Genomic DNA, 19,149 nt, shown 5'->3' on the forward strand with positions numbered 1-19,149 from the left:
AATAACAAGGGGTTTCCATTTGAAAATATAAGGGTTGCTATGAAAACCAGAGGTAGTCATTGAAGAGGTCACTCATTGAAGAGATTCTCTAAGGAAATGTGACACTCATTCCTTTAGCATTGAGGTGACAGGCAAAGAGCAGTCCTTTGTTTTACTGTTTACGGGTCCTAAAATGATCGCACATAGGGTTTCTAACAGAAGCTTAATTATGCACAATAAAACCAAATTAAAACTAAATGGGCAAGAATAGTGAGTATTTCAAACTCTTCTAGGCCAAAGAATGGAGATAAACCTGTTAGGGCTTTGATAGCTAGTAGCCACTATCCCCTCCAAAATGGTCAAACATTAAAATAAGGCAATGAACGCTCCATGAAAAGCTATACAATTCTACTGTCTTTGATGACCTTTAGTTGAATAGTAAAGCATGCTATCATAGAATATAATGCAACATTCAGAAGACAGAGTTCAAAACTGCCTTAGGCTAAATATGCAAACTCTAGCTCGAATAAAGAAAGAGAAATAAATAAAAATAAATAACGAGAGAAAAAAGAAAGAAAGAAAATTTTATTGGCCTTCAAAGGCACTTTAGAAGGAATTTCCTGATCTGAATAGGTATCTCAGTCAAGAATCATACTGAACCAAAACTCATGGTTTGAAATAGAATTGCTGGCTGAAATCTTGAAAAAATAAAATATAGAAAGGAAGGAAGGAAGGAAGGAAGCAAAGGAGTGTGAGGGCAAGCGCTTCCTTCAGACATCAGTGATCTCTTATTTTTCCAGCAACCAGATGTAGTGTTTGAAGCAAGTGGCAAAATCATGTTCTGCCTTCTTCAACAGCTGCTCAAAAATGACACGTGTGATGACTGCTCATTTCCAAATCATTCCATGAGAAAAGTTTCGGCTTCTCAAAATCATTTGAATGTTCTACTTAAAATGTAAATTATATTCTGTAGTGCATTCTGAACTGGTTGTTTCTTCTACTGTATGGAACTAAAATGTAAGCATTTGCTTCCCAAAAAGGCAGACTCTTCATTAAACTCTCAGGCCAACAGCTTCCTTAACTGTGGTAAGTTCTAAATTCGTGTCCAGCATTATAGTTCTAGGAAATCAACACTAACACATAAACATCTTGTTATTGAATGGATATTAAGATAACAGTTTGATTGTTTTCACATTCTTTCTTAAAAGATGATGATACACACACATGCATGAAGATATACACACATGCACAAACACACAAGTGTGTGCACACATTTGTGTGCGTGTGGGTGCACATAGTTTTTAATCTATCAAAATATGATTTCTGAACCATGAAAGCTAATACTGGCAAACGCTGCCATGTAGAAATCTGAGAGTCAACAGCTTAAAAGAGGGTCAAAGTCAAATCCTTGACAAAAAACACAGAGCGCATCCTTACACTGGTCAAAGAGAGCTGAAAGTTGCACAAAACAGATTCTATTGCAAAACTTCTACATGGACTTCCCAATTCACTAGAATTGAGAAGAAATCTTACGTTCAAAGAAACAAACAGTAAGTGGGATGCCATTATCAATCATTTTGGGAACTTAAGTACAGATCAAAATGGTAAATACTGTCTTATAATAATGATAACCACAAAGTGCAAAAGTCTAAAGATGAATAATTGTGTTGTTTTATCTACTACATCGCTTCAATATGCTGAGCTGCTTAATGTAAAAGGCTTCGAACTTCTGCTCAAACAAGTAAGATTCCTAAGAAACTACCTCAGATCATCACCACGTTTGATTTTGCAATCTTTAAGCCCCATGTGCCCAGCCATGCCAAAGTAGTTGAACAATTAGGACACATGTTCTTAGGAAACCCCTACACAGAAGATTTTCAAGTGAAATATTATCCATTTGTAGGCACCTTTTCAGTTGTTTCTAACCGTGAATGAAGAGAAGTTTAGGAATAATTATCAGGGAAGTATTTTGATGGAAACGAAGCAAACTTTAAGGTTATTAGGTTGTCTCAATTAGTGTTGACAATGTGTCTGAGACGTGTTCTTCACCTATGGAAGTAGGTGTGACAACTCCACTACTCAGTACGCTCTGAATAACTACTAAATTCCACAATTATCCTAATTGTGCGTTCCCACAATTGAGCTTTCTTATACAACACAAGCAACCATTAAAACTCACAAATCGTATTCCATGACAAAAAGCATTCACTTTGATCCTTCTATAGATTACAAAAATGTCTTATTGGCTGATGTCGGTAAGCCATACTTTTATGCAGTATGGAAATCAAAATGGCATGGGAATCACATATTATTAAAAAACTATCGAGGGAAATACAAGATTTTTATAGTCTACTTAGTTTTTCTCTCAAAAAGATGATCTAGACTCTATGTGATGCTTCTACAGTAGCCCGTTTACACAAGTCACAGTAATACGTATCTGATATTCATTATTTAGCCACCTCTGAAAAATAAAACAGAATTTATTAGGAGACACTATCCATGTCTACTGCCCACACTGATTTTATTTTTAGTACCTGCACATGTTAGTTTTGATCTTCTCCTATCTTAGTTAAATAAAACTTCATAGCAAGAAAAGTTTAAGCATTATCAGTAACAATTTATTAAAACCTATTGTCAGGAAACCGCTCTTATACATAGTTACTCCAAACTTCTCAAAGGTTGGAATTCAACAATAATTGTAAAAATATCTCTTAGCTATGATTATACTTAAAAAGACAAAAAGTAGAACATACTGACTTTCTTCCTTTACTAACCAACATTTGAAATTATAATGGATTAATGCAGAACATTTCTATGTAGATATTCACAAATTGAAATCATACAGCTGTATATTCTTTTTTGACCCAACATGCACTCCTCTAGCTCCCTAGTGTTGCTATTTGGCTTGTGCTGGGCACTGGGATGGACATTATGAAAATAAGGAGCATGAGCTAGACCACCTCTTTGCCTTAAGGATATTTAAAAAGAAATATTCTGGATGAAGAACACTTTGTTTCACTGCAGTCACATTTTCATGCATTTATCTGCTCCTAGAAGTTCCCCATATCAAATCTGTAACCAAACATAGAAACCTAAGACTCGTTTCCCCTCTCTCTGAATATAAACAATGTTGCACAATTTTGCCATTTATGTGGATTATTGTAAGCATCAAATGAGACTCTAAAGCTATCCCATCCAATGGAATTTTCCAAAGGAATAAAAACTTTGGTGCTTACTCTCTGTGCCATTGATAGGCATGGCTCACATGTAGCTATTAAGATAAAGGCAGTAAAAATGACATGTGTTTCAATGAACCTAAATGCTTCCTTAAATTTCATCAATTTCATAATTAAATAAAATCTAAAGAGCTCACATGCCCATAAAGTGTATTAGTCAGTAGACAGCATGTATTAGTCAGTACACTCCAGAGCAATAGTCACAAGAATAAAATATTACTTAGTAAAGTGACCCATTCAGTACATTTCTCCTGCCAACATGATGAATCGATCAAAGACAGGAACTGGTGACATCAGTGGCAAATTCAACACACTTTGTTCAAACAGTACGCTTAGCATAACTGAAAGGTTCCATTTGCTGTTACTAGGCTAATGATCTATTTATATTCTTTCTAGACGGGAAGGAGAACTTGTTACTAATATTTGAAGTATGTAAGGGCTCCCTGCATTTGATCTAAAAGCACAAATGTGACTGAGGACAAACAGTAAGATCTCTCCAACATCCCCGAGTCACCTGGAATAAGGAAGCATAAGCACTCACGGCAACTCCAGCATTGCTTTGGCCTTCAGAAAAAAACCCTTAGCTGTGTCTTTCATACGAAGCAAATGAGCATATAACCTTCCAAAGACCAATAACATTAGACATAAAAACCAGCCCCCCCACACACACATCCCCACCACCACCAACAACAACAACACAAACAAAAACAGATTTTTAACTTATGTTCCCTCTTAACAATAATGGTGTAATTGTGTTTTAATCCCAATTTTCAAACTTAGCCTTTTAAAACGAATCTATTCCTTCCACATAGTATTTTACATAGGTTGTCTTTATAATTTATTTCATATTGTTTAACAGAAACATTTCACAAGAGAATTCAAAAAACATTCAAAAACTGTTTCCTCATGGTCTGTACGAATTCATTCATTTCCCCCAGATAATATGCATTAAAACTGAATAAAATAATATCTGAAGGAATATGTCAAGGGAAAATGTTTTAAAGCCTTGGAATTCTTAAAATGACACTTTAGTCCAATTACTCATTTTCAACACATTAGAAAAATGAGTTGTTTGAACTACACACAAACTCTCTCTCAGATGTGGTTCCTTTTCAAGAACTATAATTGATGACAACAGAGCGAAGTAGGAGGGTGCTAATTTGAGAGGACTTGAGGTTATGGGCAGATAGTCAAAAAGGTAAAAACCTTAAAATAAAAAGCTAAGTTATTAAATAGAGATCACTGTTGAAATAATGGACTTTCATATTTCTTGAAGAAATCTGTAAGGGATGGACAAGGCTAAAAATGCCTATGGCCAGATTTAACCTGCTAAGACACATAAAGAATGCTTCTGCGTGTGTAGAGCTTCAAAATCGCATTCCCGAATGCCAAGTGCGCTGCAGTGTCGCGCTTCTGATGGCGAGGAAGTGCTTAAAATTTTCAGTAGCAAATCTAATTATGTGGCAGCCTTCTCACTCTCCACGCAGCTTATTCCTGCAGCCTGTTCTTATCAGTGTCACCACAATAATTCCCGTGAATCCTCTTCACATTTGGATTTAAAGGGGCCAACTAAATGGGAGCAATGGTCAAAATGTAAAGAATTCCGGGGTGGGGGTGGGGGTGTTACTTTAAAAGGAATGCAATGCCGATTCTTCACAGATAACTAGCTTATTTAAATTTTATATTGTCGTGTCACTCAGTGTAACTGGTTTTTCTGTGAGCACCTGGTAGATGGAATGGCAGAAGACTGATAAATCACAACCCTAATCCCAGTAAGACCTGGGTGCCGAGCTGAGGAGATGGTGCTCAGCGGGTCACAGTGTTTGTAATCTAAACATGATTTCACATAAAAACCCTATGTACCTATAAAGCCAAAGCTTTGAGGGACACAGATAGTAGGATTTCTGCAGGCCATTAACTAAACTATGGGATCAATGAGAGACCCTTTACCAACGGTATAAGATAGAATGAGATTGACTTCTAACACACATCTGTGCACACCCATAACCCACAAATAGCTATACAACACTCTCTCTCTCTCTCTCTCTCTCTCTCTCTCTCTCTCTCTCCCTCTCTCTCTCTCTCTCTCTCTCTCTCTCTCACACACACACACACACACACCCACACACCAGTAAATATTAAAAATAATTCAGAAGTCAACATTTTACTGGAAATGAGAAGATCCAAATATGTTGTAGGCAACTCCTCATAGGACACATCTACATCTGTCTACCTCTCACTACTACTGTCATACATGAAGATTTAAAAAAACAAAAACAAAAAAGAGTACATGGGATTGGGGATTTAGCTCAGTGGTAGAGCGCTTGCCTAGCAAGCACAAGGCCCTGGGTTCAGTCCCCAGCTCTGAAAAAAAGAAAAAAAAAAGAAAAAAAAAGAGTACATGTGTGTTGCACGAGGAAATACAGGCTGGGGAAGAGCTCAGTGTGGTTCTTGCCTAATATGCACAAAGCCTGCATTGGATACTCAGAACTGACAAAGAAAATAAAAACACAGGGAAAAATGAAAAAGGGAGGAAAGAGCAGGGGACTTCAGCAAACAGAGTTTAATCTCTGAATGGATAGAATATCTTTACTCCAAAACGCTTGTTTGTGGCACTTTTACCAGCTGAGAAGCACTAGGAACCAACAAGAAACGATAGTTCAGAACTCACAAAAGTCTGTGATTTACCACAAAAATCTCACACATGTGCTGAAGGGATGCCTCAGCATTTAACAACACATCCTGCTCTTGTCAAAGAGCTGAGTATTGTTCCCAGACTGATGTCAGGTATATCAGCTCAAGTAAGTTTTGCCCCTCCTCTGCCCTCAGGCAACTGCATGGACATGCTCATTCCCGCCCCCCGACACACACACACACACACACACACACACACACACACACACACACACGCACACCACCACCACCACCACCACCACCACCACACAATATATACCACCCATACACACTACACACACCACACACATAAACATATATACACCAAACACATATTCATGCCATGCACAGCATATCACACATACAACATACCCCCATACACACACTATATGCCACACATACACACTACACACACCACACACATATAAACATATATATGTATATATATATATATGTATATATATATATACCAAACACACATTCACACCACACACAGCATACCACACAGACCACATCCCACACACACACACATACACACACCACCCAGAAACTCATACACACAGAGTAAATTAAAATTTAAAAAATAAAGTATTCTGAATATTCTAAATAAACATAATTAATATTGACAGTACTCGGCTCAATGTAGGCAGAAGGTAAAGGCATAATTATACAGCCTTGGAGAACACAGCAGGGTGAGCGCACCCCCTTAACAGTAGTCCTCATGGGCATACCAACTGGAGAAAGCATCCCTCACATCTTCCATCAGATTATAAATTCTTAAAACAAAAGCCTGTGAGTGAAAAGACATAAAAGAAATCAAATGCATGCATGAAGCATCCCTTAATCTGGGAATAACATTGTATTTATAATTGAGTAAGGCAAAATTTGTCCTGTACCCACTCTGTCAAAACTAGTTTCTGTAGCAAAAGAATCAGTGAAAATGAATTACAGTAATTAAAAAGGAGACAAATCAACACATTTAATTTTCTTTTCAGTGATTTCAATTATTAGCCTAGTAAATTCCGACAGGGCAGCATCATACTGTATGGATTAGATAACAGATAATCTCAAAGAGATCACAAATGCCTGCCCATCTAAAATGATTCAGCATGCGGATCGAATAGCTCATGAGCTGTTAGGCTTCTCTCCAACTCTTTTCTCCTTGGAGTAAATGCAATTTCCCTTTGAGGAAGCTATATACTGAAGTAGTTATGAGACCAGGCTTCTGGAGCCTGCCTCTCGTGGTTTACATCCGATTGACCCTAGTTATGCAACTCTCTGCTCATGGGCATGGTGCTTTAATCCCTCTATACCTGTTTCCTCTTTTCTTCTAATGGATATAATGGTAGTGTCTACTTCAAGGGTTTTTATGAAGATGAGTTGGTTAATGCACATAAAGAACCCAGGGACACATCAGCCCAGAAGAAGCCCTTAATAAATGCTAGCTATTATTAAATGCAAATCTAAATCCGGGGGAGGAAAGCTGTGTGCAATATTTATTATGTAAACTGAAAGATGATGAAAGAAGAATAGATCAACTTAAAAATACTGACAGCCTGAAGGCTGCGTTGGCCATTCAATAAAAACCAAGCAAGGTTGAGGGCCTGGAAATGTATACGTTTGTTAAGATTTGAAGTCACGGGATGAATAAGAAGTCAAGATATGCTAGGTCTAATGGTTCTCAGAACAAAGAAAATCAGAAAGTGAAATGATATTGCGTTGTCTCTCCACACGCCCCTACAGTTGGGGCATTCGCTGTGGGTCTGTGCCTTCCACAGCTGCAAACTTGCTATAATTACAATGACCCAAAGAATGAAAAGCACCCAATAATCTTCCTGCTTGATACAGTGAGCAGAGCAGGCCATTTGGAAGATAAAACTTTTATGAACATTTGAATGAGTCTAAATTTGATTGGATGCACTGATAATTATTGGATTTATTTTTTATCCTAAACATTCTGCCTTGAGAGAAACACTGATATTCTAGAAAAGGTTACACAGTCTTTCCATGATAACAAACAAGCCAAAAACCAAAGAGGGATGGACTTTTATCATTCCACTCTCAAGTTAACACAGCCAAATGGAGATTTAACTGCCATGCAGGTAAATGGATTAGTGGGGATGGTCAAACTTCTCCTCCTTGGGGGGCTACATTATCCAGCTTAGCCATCTCCACTGATGAAAATAAACTGGCAAATGCCATAGCTTTGCTTTGCTTTATGGCCTTGGGGTGAGCATATGTTTTATTTTGCACACTTTATTACTTGTTAAGAAGATACAGCCCTAAAATAAGTCTGGATTCATACACCAAACGTTCTGTACTCCATAGACAGTCTGAATTGATTATAGTCTCATTCACCAGTTTTTTTTCTAAGTTGCAATAGTTCTCAACTCAGAAAAACAAAGGAACAGAACCTGCTAAGATCTACAACTTCCCTTCTAGTCCAGATCAAAGGAAACTGCAAGGCAAAAAATAAATATTTGGAAATAAAATTCAGGACAAGTCAAAATAAACCACAATGAGATTAATGTTCCCGGGTGTCTTATTTTTGTTTAGCTTTGTTTTGTTTTTCCTTTACTTTTTGAATCAAGACTTTAATTCCTGTGTTTAGCTGAATAAACTATATGTTAAGGACATATAGAGCTCCTATCGTTAAATGTGTTGAACGTATAAAAACAATGGATAGTTTCCTATCATTAAAATCTGTTCTTCCTGTTTCTAACATTACGTATTGTACAACTGCAATTAAAAATATTTATGAAACAGAAATGTAACACTCCTGGCTCAAACAGAAGAGAGTCCCTGGTAAGTTAAGAAAGGCTCCTTCTAGTACTCAGAAGGAATCCAGTAGCTGCTTTCATAGAGTCCTGAGTAATGCAGAACAGCAGAAAAGATCTGCTAATATGGAAAGGTTTGTGTGCATCGTGAGCTTTTATCAGCTTGGGATAGTGTAAACACTTTCCCGTGGGAAGCACAACTTGACAGGACTCCTAATTTTATAACCTGATCTGAGAGCTAAAAGCTCCCCCATAAAGATGATGCAAACGCCCTAATGCACAGCACATTAAGCCCTAATGAAACAGCAGAGTCGGGTTGTTAATGCAGGCCTCCATTCAGAGAAGGTTTAAATATAAGCATAATAAAGCAGGTTAAAAAGAAAGAGGCTGTAATTACTTTTTAAAGAACTCAATCTCTTGTCCTATTATTGGTCTGCTTGCAAGCCTCAAAGACTGAATACAGATAGTAAAAATGGCATGAGGCTTGCCAATCAGGCCATATCCATTATTCTGAAATCTATAAGAAAAAACCCTGATAAAACACAGAGAGGGGATGAAACATTAGGGAAACAGGATCCTTATCAAATCAAGTGGCTCAGAGCTAATCATTTTCTTTTTTTTGCATTTTGTTTTTTTGTGTTTTGGTGTTGTTTGGATTCCATTATTCTTAGCTTGGATTGGGCGGGGAGTCATTTTTAATTTTTGTTTTTCATTAAACAGATGATCTCTTTTCTGTTCTCCAGGCTGTGCATATGACTGGAAGATGAACAGAGAAGGACCGTATGAATTCCTCAAGTGCAAAACAAGACAATTGTGGTTCTAGGGTCATTGGCCATCACCTAGCCTTGGTTCTTTATCTATAGGACAAGTTGTTTGGAATACCATTTACACAAATGTGATTTATGTCGTATAATAACTGTGCTATTGAATTTTCAAATGTTTATAATGTAGTTATAAAAATCTAAGACGCTGTTTAAATCACTCCATCTTCCAAACTAGCTATCTTATATTTGCAGTCAAGTGAGTTCGATTAATATAAAAACCATCCGTGTCAAACCAAACTATAGATCAAAGGCACAGAGTTCTCTGAGGTCTTTCCTGTGCTCCTTTATCTTGGTCTAAAGTGTCATAAATCTATCATTACCTGACTGCTGTGAATGTTCCCTAAAAACCAGTTTAATTGAAAAAGATTAATGAATAGTTCATCCATTTTTGCAATTGACTTAACTACTGTAGCTCAGTAAATGATTCCTGAAATTGTTCATAATACTGGCATCTAGAAAAATATTTTATTAGTATATACACAAGCCAGTAACTCATAAAATTCAGTATTTACTTGTATGCCTGGATGGGTAGATGGATGGATGGATGGATGGATGGATGGATGGATGGATGGATGGATGGATGGATGGATGGATGGACAGTTATGCATATTTCTTAAAGAATTCTGCATTAAAGAAATTCTGTAGTCAGTATTTTATCTCACAGCTTTTAGTCAAAACAGATAAAGTGCCCAAAGAAAGAACTAGTTAAAGAACATTTGTGAAGCATCAATCTGGGATGGTAAAAAGCAATTTTAACCATGCTTTTGGTGCTGAGTATACGTAGAAAGAGTAGCTGTTTGTTTTGTGGTTCAATGTGGAAACTAATAAGTTACTCAGACATGTATTCTGCATCAATATTAACTATGTATGCGTCATATGTTCAAACTCATCATTGGTCAACAATATTCTTGGTGTTTTCTTCACAGAAAAATGAAGTTAACTTTCTGTTGATTTGGCCCTAAACCCATCCACTTCCTTGAGAGAATCACCCACTTTTCCCCATGGGTTGGTTTTACTCTACATGTTACGGAATTTATTCATTCAACTGAAGAGGGAAATAAAATAATTCTAAACAAGATCGCCATCCTGCCTGTGATTACCGATCACTTTTCTTCTTTGGTGCATGCATAGTTGGGATTTAGTACACAGCACCGTTATGATCAGCTGTTTTATTTCCAAATTCAGATAGCTCACACATCTGTTTCATTTCTAAAATCACTGCCCAGGAAAAGTGTTCCACCCAAACATAAACTTTACTATAAATAACTAAGAACCTAACAAATAACTATTTGGGGGAAATGGAAGTGTGTTTAAAAATCTGAATTCTTCCAAACCCTAGGCCTTAGTAATCTTTTTAGAGCCTTCCTGACAGGCGGGATCAGCTTCCCTCAGAAGTCGTCCCCAGAGTGAACAAACTGAAACTGCCGGAAATCCAGGTATTAACATCATATTACTTGCTAATTATAAAACACCGTTTCGCATACTGACATTATGCACTTCCAACCCTTTTATCTAAAACACGTATTTGCTTTCCAAATCAGAGCTTGACAGCAGAGTGTATCTGACATAAGACAGGGAAATGATCCTTAATAAGACAGGAGTTCAAAAGCATGCAGCTTTTATGCATAATAACTATGTTGCCTTAATTCACTGCTCCACAGAAATAACTCTATTTGTAGAAATTCACTGAGAAGATGGAAATTTTAAAGATGAAACTGGCTTATTAAGTTTTGTCCACATCCCCTTTCTAATGGTGATGCCCATTCTGATCCTGAATGCACTTAGAATTTTCTATCCTGATCCTCTATACAAATATTACAAAATATTTTACATCTGTCCTCTGTAACCTAACTTTCTGTGCATTTCTTATCTTATCTGACATCATTCAGAAGAAAATTGTAGGAATGAGGTACCATGGCTAGGAAGATGACAAAAATGACTGTCAAGGGACTTCCTGGGCTAAATAAGTGCTATGGGAACTCATTAGTTCTATGGTACATCTAATAGTTCATAAATAAGTTTAATAGTAATTATCACGTTTTGTGTTCTCCCTCTCCTAATAATACAATAACAATTTATATGATGTAACAAAAACTTAATACTTTTTGCTAAACTGGCCGTGAGTTTCAACTATGCTAAAATCACAAAAATTAAAATTAAACATTGAATTTTTATATGCACTCCAATGTTTTATTAAATTAAATTATTACGCTTTAGTATTTTTTTCATGTCATTTTTGCTTTCAACTGAGGGCAGAAAAGTAGATAAAATAGTGTATGGGTTTCAATAAATGTGTAAACATTTCATAAATTATTGCCCTTTTCCTTAAACGTCCAAAGGGGTGCTTTATTGGTTTGCATAGAAGTCATTCAGGGCCCCTTACTACTTACGTTCTCGTTGAAATTTTTAGTCAATGTAAAATGTTATTTTCAATTTTCACTTGTAATGATTTTGACATTTCAGGAATATATGTGTGTGTGTGTGTGTGTGTGTGTGTGTGTGTGTGTGTGTGTGTGTCTGTCACAGTTGATATTACTTAACTCCAATTAGACTAAGTATAAAACCAAATACTAATTTAAGGTACAAAAAAAAAAAAAGAAGCCTAATAGAACTAGAGCAAGGCAATGAATGATCGCCATGGGCAGTCACAGATCACTACCATCGCTGCAAGGCTGAAATGATCTAACTACCATGAAGTAGAACAAGAAACAGTAACCTTAGCTAATTCCATGCACAGACTCTCCCAACTCTACTGGAAATTTTGTACTCCCCCCAACACCCACAATGGGAAGTTAAACTCTGGATAGACATTTGAGTTGAGTAGCGATGATATTCATGCATCTTTTCAATGGGGTCTTAAAGCTATGTGTCTGTCCTTGGGCGTTTACTCTAAGCATGAAACTAGGAATCCACATCTCATCACTAATCACTATTCTCTCTTCCTAGAAATCACAAGAAAAGACACGAACCTGTACATCATAGGTCCCATTTAGTAGCGCAGGCCGTGAAGAGCTGATATCCTGCAGCACGCCAGAAAGCACAGAACGGTTGACCTTCTGGAAGTCTTTGGAATGGCTGAACTGCACCATGTTATGAAGGGCCAAGATTTTGCTGTCCAGCTCAGCATCCTGCCTGGTGCGATTATGCAGTCCTAAGTGATACTTTCGGAAGTGCTTAATCAGATCTGTGGGGTCATTGCCATAGTAACCGTATCCACAGATATTGCATTTAAAGTCCTGAAGCTCTGGAGACAGAGGCGCCGGGTCTGGGTTGTCACTCACCAGTAAGTCACTTTTGGGTTTACTCAGTCTGACACCCCCATCTGAAGGCACTTGTGGGTTTTTTGAGGCCACGGAAACTGGACTCAAACCTTGACAATTGGCTTGACCACTCTGCACTGGCCCTGTTTCCTCAGTGGCCTTTGGTGACATTTTATGATCTTCCTTTGTCTCCAGTGAATCCCCTGATGGGGTGCAGGCCATATCTTGAGGGTCATCTGCCTCTGCTCTTTGAGGAGACTTCAAGGGCTCGCAGACTCCCCCAGCAGCTGGAGATGAGAAAGCCAACATATTTCTGTCTGTTACCTCATCATGTGGGAAGGAGGCAAGGTTCCCTCCCTTACTGGGGCTTTCATAATTGAAGCCAGCCTTCTCACTCAGGCCTGAGATTTGCAAGTCCTTCTTACTGCTCGAAGACGGCTCTTGGCCATGCGTGCTGTGTTCCTCCTTCGTGTTCAATTCTGCAACATCACTCTGATCTGTATTTTCTGACATCTGATCTGCAGAAAATTCTTTGTTCTTCCCAGATGCCTTGCTCTCTGTAGCTGTTGGCTCCAGGGTTTGACCCTCGCCTTCACTAGCAACGTTTCTCAGAGGGGGGTTCTTTTTCCGGACCATATCTGTTAACACATAGGGAAAATGAAGGTACACGGTTATTGGAAGATTACACACAGGTAGCCCAGTCTAGGATATTTGACAGGCTATTCAAAGTCTCCCAAGGTACACAATAAAATAGTTCCTCTAGGGAGTGGAAAAAGTAGCTTCAGATAGGAAAAGAAAAAGGGACAAACAGACAAAAGCAAATCATTGATATTTGGAACTGTTTAACACAAAGGCCAGCTGGTATATTCTTTTAAGATAGGCTATGAATATCAAAAGACTCAGAGCCATACTTTTATTCATTCCCACCCATGTTATTTTCCATTAATTGTCCTTATTTTCAATTATGGTCAATGATAAGCACACATATTTATACATGTTATCGAATGTATGCTGTTTATAGAACAGACATGTACGCACTGAACTTTACAAAACATATCAAATGTGTACTCCCATGAAAATGTATGTACGTGTACATATCATTTCTAAGTTGCATTTTTATGGAATGCAGTTTCAATGAAACAAATTCAAGTCAAAAACGAAACAGACGGCTATGTTAGGAACTGAGTGAAAACTGCCCACTTACTAGCAGGAAAGAGGATAATGAACATTCCTGATCTGCCCTAGCAAGACGTACTTTAAAACCTAAAAGTACCATCCTGGAAGTTGAGAGTAGGACCTGATGTGTGTTACAGCAACAAGCGAGGTTTCACCGGGACTCTGTGGAAATAGACTAAGCCTGTGTGTTCTCTCCTACAGAACAGTATGGAAGTTGATACAGGTCACTGTCATTCTGAGGCAGAAATGACAAGGTCTTGGCAATTTCTGGTGATTTTCTTCCCACGCCAGCTCTACTGTCCCTTCCTTAGGCCTTAGTAACATCAGTAGCTAAAATCAAGCTTAGACCCAAGTGATAAAAGTGAGCAGAACTATAATAATATTGAGAAATATTCTCCCACAAATCAAAGGCCATATTAACAAAGGCCAGTTGAGAATGGGGCCCTATGGTCTTTGTTCTTTAAGCTCTAGGCTGAAAAAAATCAAGTGTTGCCTAAGTGATCACTCAAAATGTCTCTCTGAAATTTCTGCATGCTAATTTCTAATAAAACAAGCTTTATTATTAGCAGGCTCTGCTGCGAGGCCCAGTTTAGTAAAGTAAGTTATACTAAAACCACCAATGTGCTGGAAAATCCAAATTAATAGCAGGGCTTGGCTGTTTTCTCTGCAATTCCTCCATGGGCTGCAGAACCATACTAGCTTGAAAGGCCTGGGTGGATCATTGCTTCTGAACAACGCTAGTCACTCAAAATTGTTGCGATATGAATCAATGAACAAGAAAATGTTCTAATGTGTAAGCAATCCTCGATGAGGTGATACTTCATTTCAGTAAGTATTGTCGAGGACAGTACGACAGCAGTTTTAAAACTACAATGTTCTCCTTATACACGAATAATATCATTCATCAAATATCCACATAAGCTCCCTCATGGAATAACAAAACCAGGATAAAAGAGTAAAGATTCAAGACAAAGGGTTAGTCGGGGGCACATTGACCTGTGGGAAGGAATAAGGAATATGTTCATGAGTCCATGAAAGTCTCAAATAAAAGAAGCTAAAAACCTTCTTTGTAATTTGAGTTACAGGTTAACTACGTTGTAGTAATGTTCAAATTTTAATGTTGCTTTTGTTGACACGGTCTAAGGATGCCTGTATCTGTCAGATGCCTGTCTGTCAGATGAGGCTCTGGTAGCCTTGGGAAGGCATGTGAAAGACTCCAAGGCAATTTTAGTGCTAGCTATCCAAGGGGGAAACTAAGGAAAAATATAAATCTAAAATATTAGTCATTATTTAAACTATAAATGTAAGCAAAAGTCATGCTATCATAAACCAAGTGTAGTGGCATGTGCTTGTGGTCCTAGCAATTTGAGATGTTGAAAGAGGATCAGTTGAGCCCAGGAGTTCTGAAGTAAACTGTAGAATTCAGTGAGGGGTGTGTGTGTGTGTGTGTGTGTGTGTGTGTGTGTGTGTGTGTGTGTGTGTTTATAAATTTACAAGCACAGGGTAAGTATTTAAACCTTTATATGAGTGTATATACATATCTGTGCACTTATATTTAAACTTGACCTAGAAGACAGGATGCTCTAGTTCATAGTATTGAGTGTTCCTACACATAAAATGATTTTGGTTTGGGACAAGCTTCTTGCCTCTCTTTATAAAATTCTGAACTTTTTTGTACATTTCACTTGTCTCATCCCTTTTCACTACAGTTTGGTCCTTCTTTGGTCAAGTGGTTAAAAACCCGAACACTTGCATGCCAACTTTTCTCCTTAGCATACCTACATTCTAACAAGGAGCAACTGAAGTAATGTGAATGAGGTTGCCCAAAACTGTAAAAATTCTGTATGAAAAGACAGAATGTCTGAAGAAATCATAATTTGATTCATGAAGGTTACCCATCTATCAAAATGAAACACAAATGGTTTATGCCCATATATTAATGTCAACGTGATTGGGAAAATGACAAGAGAACTAAGATAAAATACTTGAAAGTGAATTGATCTAAATACATTCATATTGGAATAAAAAGACATATTTTCAGAAGAAAGAAACGTTTTAGATCTCTGCTGATTTATCACTATCATGAAAAATGTAGTGGGTGGGTCAAAGCTTAAAAATGACTCTACCAACATCATTAGCTCCTGATTTAAAAAAAAGAGAGAGAGTGAATTTAATTAAATTATTATCTGCCCAAATTTTAGTTCCTTCTTCCACCCAGGAACAAACCTTCAGAAAGCATATGACTCACTGAAGCCTTAAGCTCAACAGAGTCCTTAATAATATACATCGCAAAGAACGTTAAACTGCTAAAACTTCAAAGAAGAATCAGAAAGGTCATTTGGGTTTTATATTGTGCTGTGGGGGGTAGGGGCATGTTCTTTTTAGTTGCTTGTTTTTTAAAAAATGTGGTTAATTTATTTGAGTATACTTTGAAGTAGATATAGAAAAAACTTTTTTTTACTGGAATTAATATCATCATAATTTTTCAGAGTGACATATTATGTAAATATAAGCACATTTGCAATACTTCTGAGTGGAAGAAACTCCCCTCTCAAGTCATAAGTTAGATAGCACAAGACTATAGCCACCCGCCAGTTATTATCTCTAAGACAAATAACAGATTGCACGATGTTTCGCTATGTGCCAAGAACTTTTCCAGTGAACATTTTCTCTTGAAAAAAAAAATAGATCACATACTTGGAAAATCATACCCAGCATTGACTTTATAAAGCATGTCAATGCTGGGTATGGCTTTCGAGTGCTTTCTACAAGTATTGATTCTATTTGTCAACTATCAGGAAGCTAACTGTCTTAGAAGATACTTAGAGAACACCGAACATGTTTTGAGAGATGATCTTACATTTGTAAAACAAACAGCACAGAGAAAGGATCCTCTTCTTAGATAATCTACACATGCTTGCATGGCTAACACCTAAAACATGACAGCATGCTAGCACCCTGAGCTGCTAAAAACATTTTAATAAAAGCCCAGGCTGACACAGGACAGAAACCTTTCCTTCCTTGCTTTTAACGATACAGCCAGGGAAGGAATGTGATATAAAATATTATAGGACAAGAATCATCTTTTCAACATATTGCAATCTGGGTGCCATAATTCAACCCATAAACCTCTCTCAACCCTAAACTGTCATACTTACCAATGCTGGGTAGAGAGGGGATCTAAATTTGTTCACACCAGCAATGGTTTTTCTAGACGAACTTTAGAAGTCATTAAAACGGACAATCACATGAATGAAGGTACATCACCAGTTATGTTTCATTCTACTCCATAGCAATAGTCCTCTTTTAAACTAAAAGAACAAATAAATTCAAAATGCTTGTTAAAGGAGATCCACTGTAAGGCAGATTTTTAAATAATGAGGTTAAGAGGGGAAATGGACCAAGGGAGTCTAAAGTGATCATTTAAGACTTCAGCATAATTGAGAGAAGCAGAACTATTAACAAATGAGAGAACGGTAAGCATTGTGTATAACTACACCATCTTCAACACACAGAAACACAAATCCCTCTTAATTAGGTCGTCTAACCTGACTGCCAAGACAGTTAAACAGTATGCCCAGTATGTCCTAAGATAGAAACATACCTGTCGCAAAATTCCTAAGTTCTACCCTCAACTAATTTCACTAAATTCTAAATTAGGACAATAGACTTAAAAACATTCTTACAGTTAACAATTATTGAAAATATAAGAGAATAAGGCTTTGTGTTATAGTATCACTTAGATTTGTGCTGTGGAAACGTTTAACATTAGAGTTTAAGACATAACACTCTTCATTTCACTGATTGAAATAAGTATAAAAAAGAATCGTCTGTGTAAGATATGAATCTTTTTCTCCAGGTGGCTTCTTCTCAGAAACAGGAGAATTAAGTCTTCTGTTATCTGGACAGTGAAATTCACCAATAATGACTTATCTCTATGCCATATATGTGCATACACATTTAAATACAGATATGTGAATCTATTTACATGCCCACACACATGTACATCGATATATGCACTCATACTCTTATTAAATGATCTTAGCCCTACTATCCATGCAACCAATACTCAAACTGCCTGACCAGAGAAATCAATTTTTACAGTAACTTGAAGAAAACTGAATTCACATTCAGTATGCTGAAAACTAGGATTAGTTTCCATTGAATGTGAAACTTTGGAAGTACAGAATGTTACCTGTATGTTGTCTCAACTACCTTGCCCTCAAATAAAAGAAACAAAAAAAAAAAAAGGAAAGGAAGAGTAGGAACGAGTCACCTGTCTCTTTTAGATTGATTTACAGCACCAATAGGTTTGAGATAACCCCCTCCTAGCTTAGGATTACACACACACACACACACACACACACACACACACACACACACACAGAGAGAGAGAGAGAGAGAGACAGAGAGAGAGAGAGAGAGAGAGAGAGAGAGAGAGAGAGACATAAACACACACGGACACAGATGTCCTTCACTCAATGATGGACTTCCTTCCCCATTCAGCATCAGCTGTGAACCAAACACACAGGCATGATTTGCTTGTCTTCATTAGCTTTAACTTCCAAGAGAAAAACAATATAAAAATCAAGTGAAATGATTATTTAAATTTTTTTCTTTCACTAGCTTTCTAAATGTCATTTTATGCATGAACCTACGTATACATTAATATACATGTAGACATATGCAAACTATATTCCCAACTACATTGCAAATATTCAGGGACTGGACTGTGTGATCTGACCTCTGCCTGGAATCCCATTGAGTTTAAGTTGTAGGACAAGTAGCTGTTCTGGTTTTCAGAATATGTAACACCAGATGACTTGTTCTTTTTCTCCAGATAATAAAACTTTCAAGTGCTTGAAATCAAAGTAAAACACAAGAAGAAGTCATCATGCTCTAATCATTAATAATAAAATGTTTTATACCATACTTGCTCGTATCACTAACATAAAGAACAAAGTTATTAATTACACATTTCTTGTAGCTTTTATGAAAAAAATAAAAGGAGATAAAGAAGAATAAAAAGTTTCTTTTGATCAAAAGTCTACCACAAAGAATCTAAAGAATTAAGCAAATGATAGCAAAATAAAAGGGAGGTCAAGTCTCAGACCTATAGCAAGCTAGATAGCTTCCACATGAACACGGGAAGTTTCTTCTTTAAGGAACATATGTATCTGCTCATTGGTTTGGGGGGATGGGGAACCACTTGTATCCTGTCTAC

The 19,149-nt window shown here is 37.2% G+C and overlaps 2 protein-coding genes across 18 annotated transcripts in view; one reads left to right on the forward strand and one right to left on the reverse strand.

The window, feature by feature from the left end:
• LOC148004790 (uncharacterized) overlaps window positions 1–11,704 on the forward strand; it is a 139,167-nt gene extending 127,463 nt beyond the window's left edge. Inside the window, exon 4 of one of the 2 annotated variants that reach the window (XR_015625512.1) lies at window positions 9,409–11,704. The gene's annotated coding sequence lies outside the window, so the exon portion shown is untranslated. The remainder of the gene's footprint in view (window positions 1–9,408) is intronic. The other variant, XR_015625515.1, reaches the window with a different exon arrangement.
• Trps1 (transcriptional repressor GATA binding 1) overlaps window positions 1–19,149 on the reverse strand; it is a 226,572-nt gene that overhangs the window by 170,969 nt on the left and 36,454 nt on the right. For 13 of the 16 annotated variants that reach the window (NM_001134837.2, XM_087556425.1, XM_087556430.1 and 10 more), the window contains 1 exon segment: window positions 12,459–13,387. In NM_001134837.2, the coding sequence (NP_001128309.2) occupies window positions 12,459–13,387 (929 nt within the window). 16 annotated transcript variants of the gene reach the window in all.

This window comes from Rattus norvegicus, chromosome 7, assembly GCF_021556685.1.
Source record: "Rattus norvegicus strain SHRSP/BbbUtx chromosome 7, alternate assembly SHRSP_T2T, whole genome shotgun sequence".
NCBI lineage: Eukaryota > Metazoa > Chordata > Mammalia > Rodentia > Muridae > Rattus > Rattus norvegicus.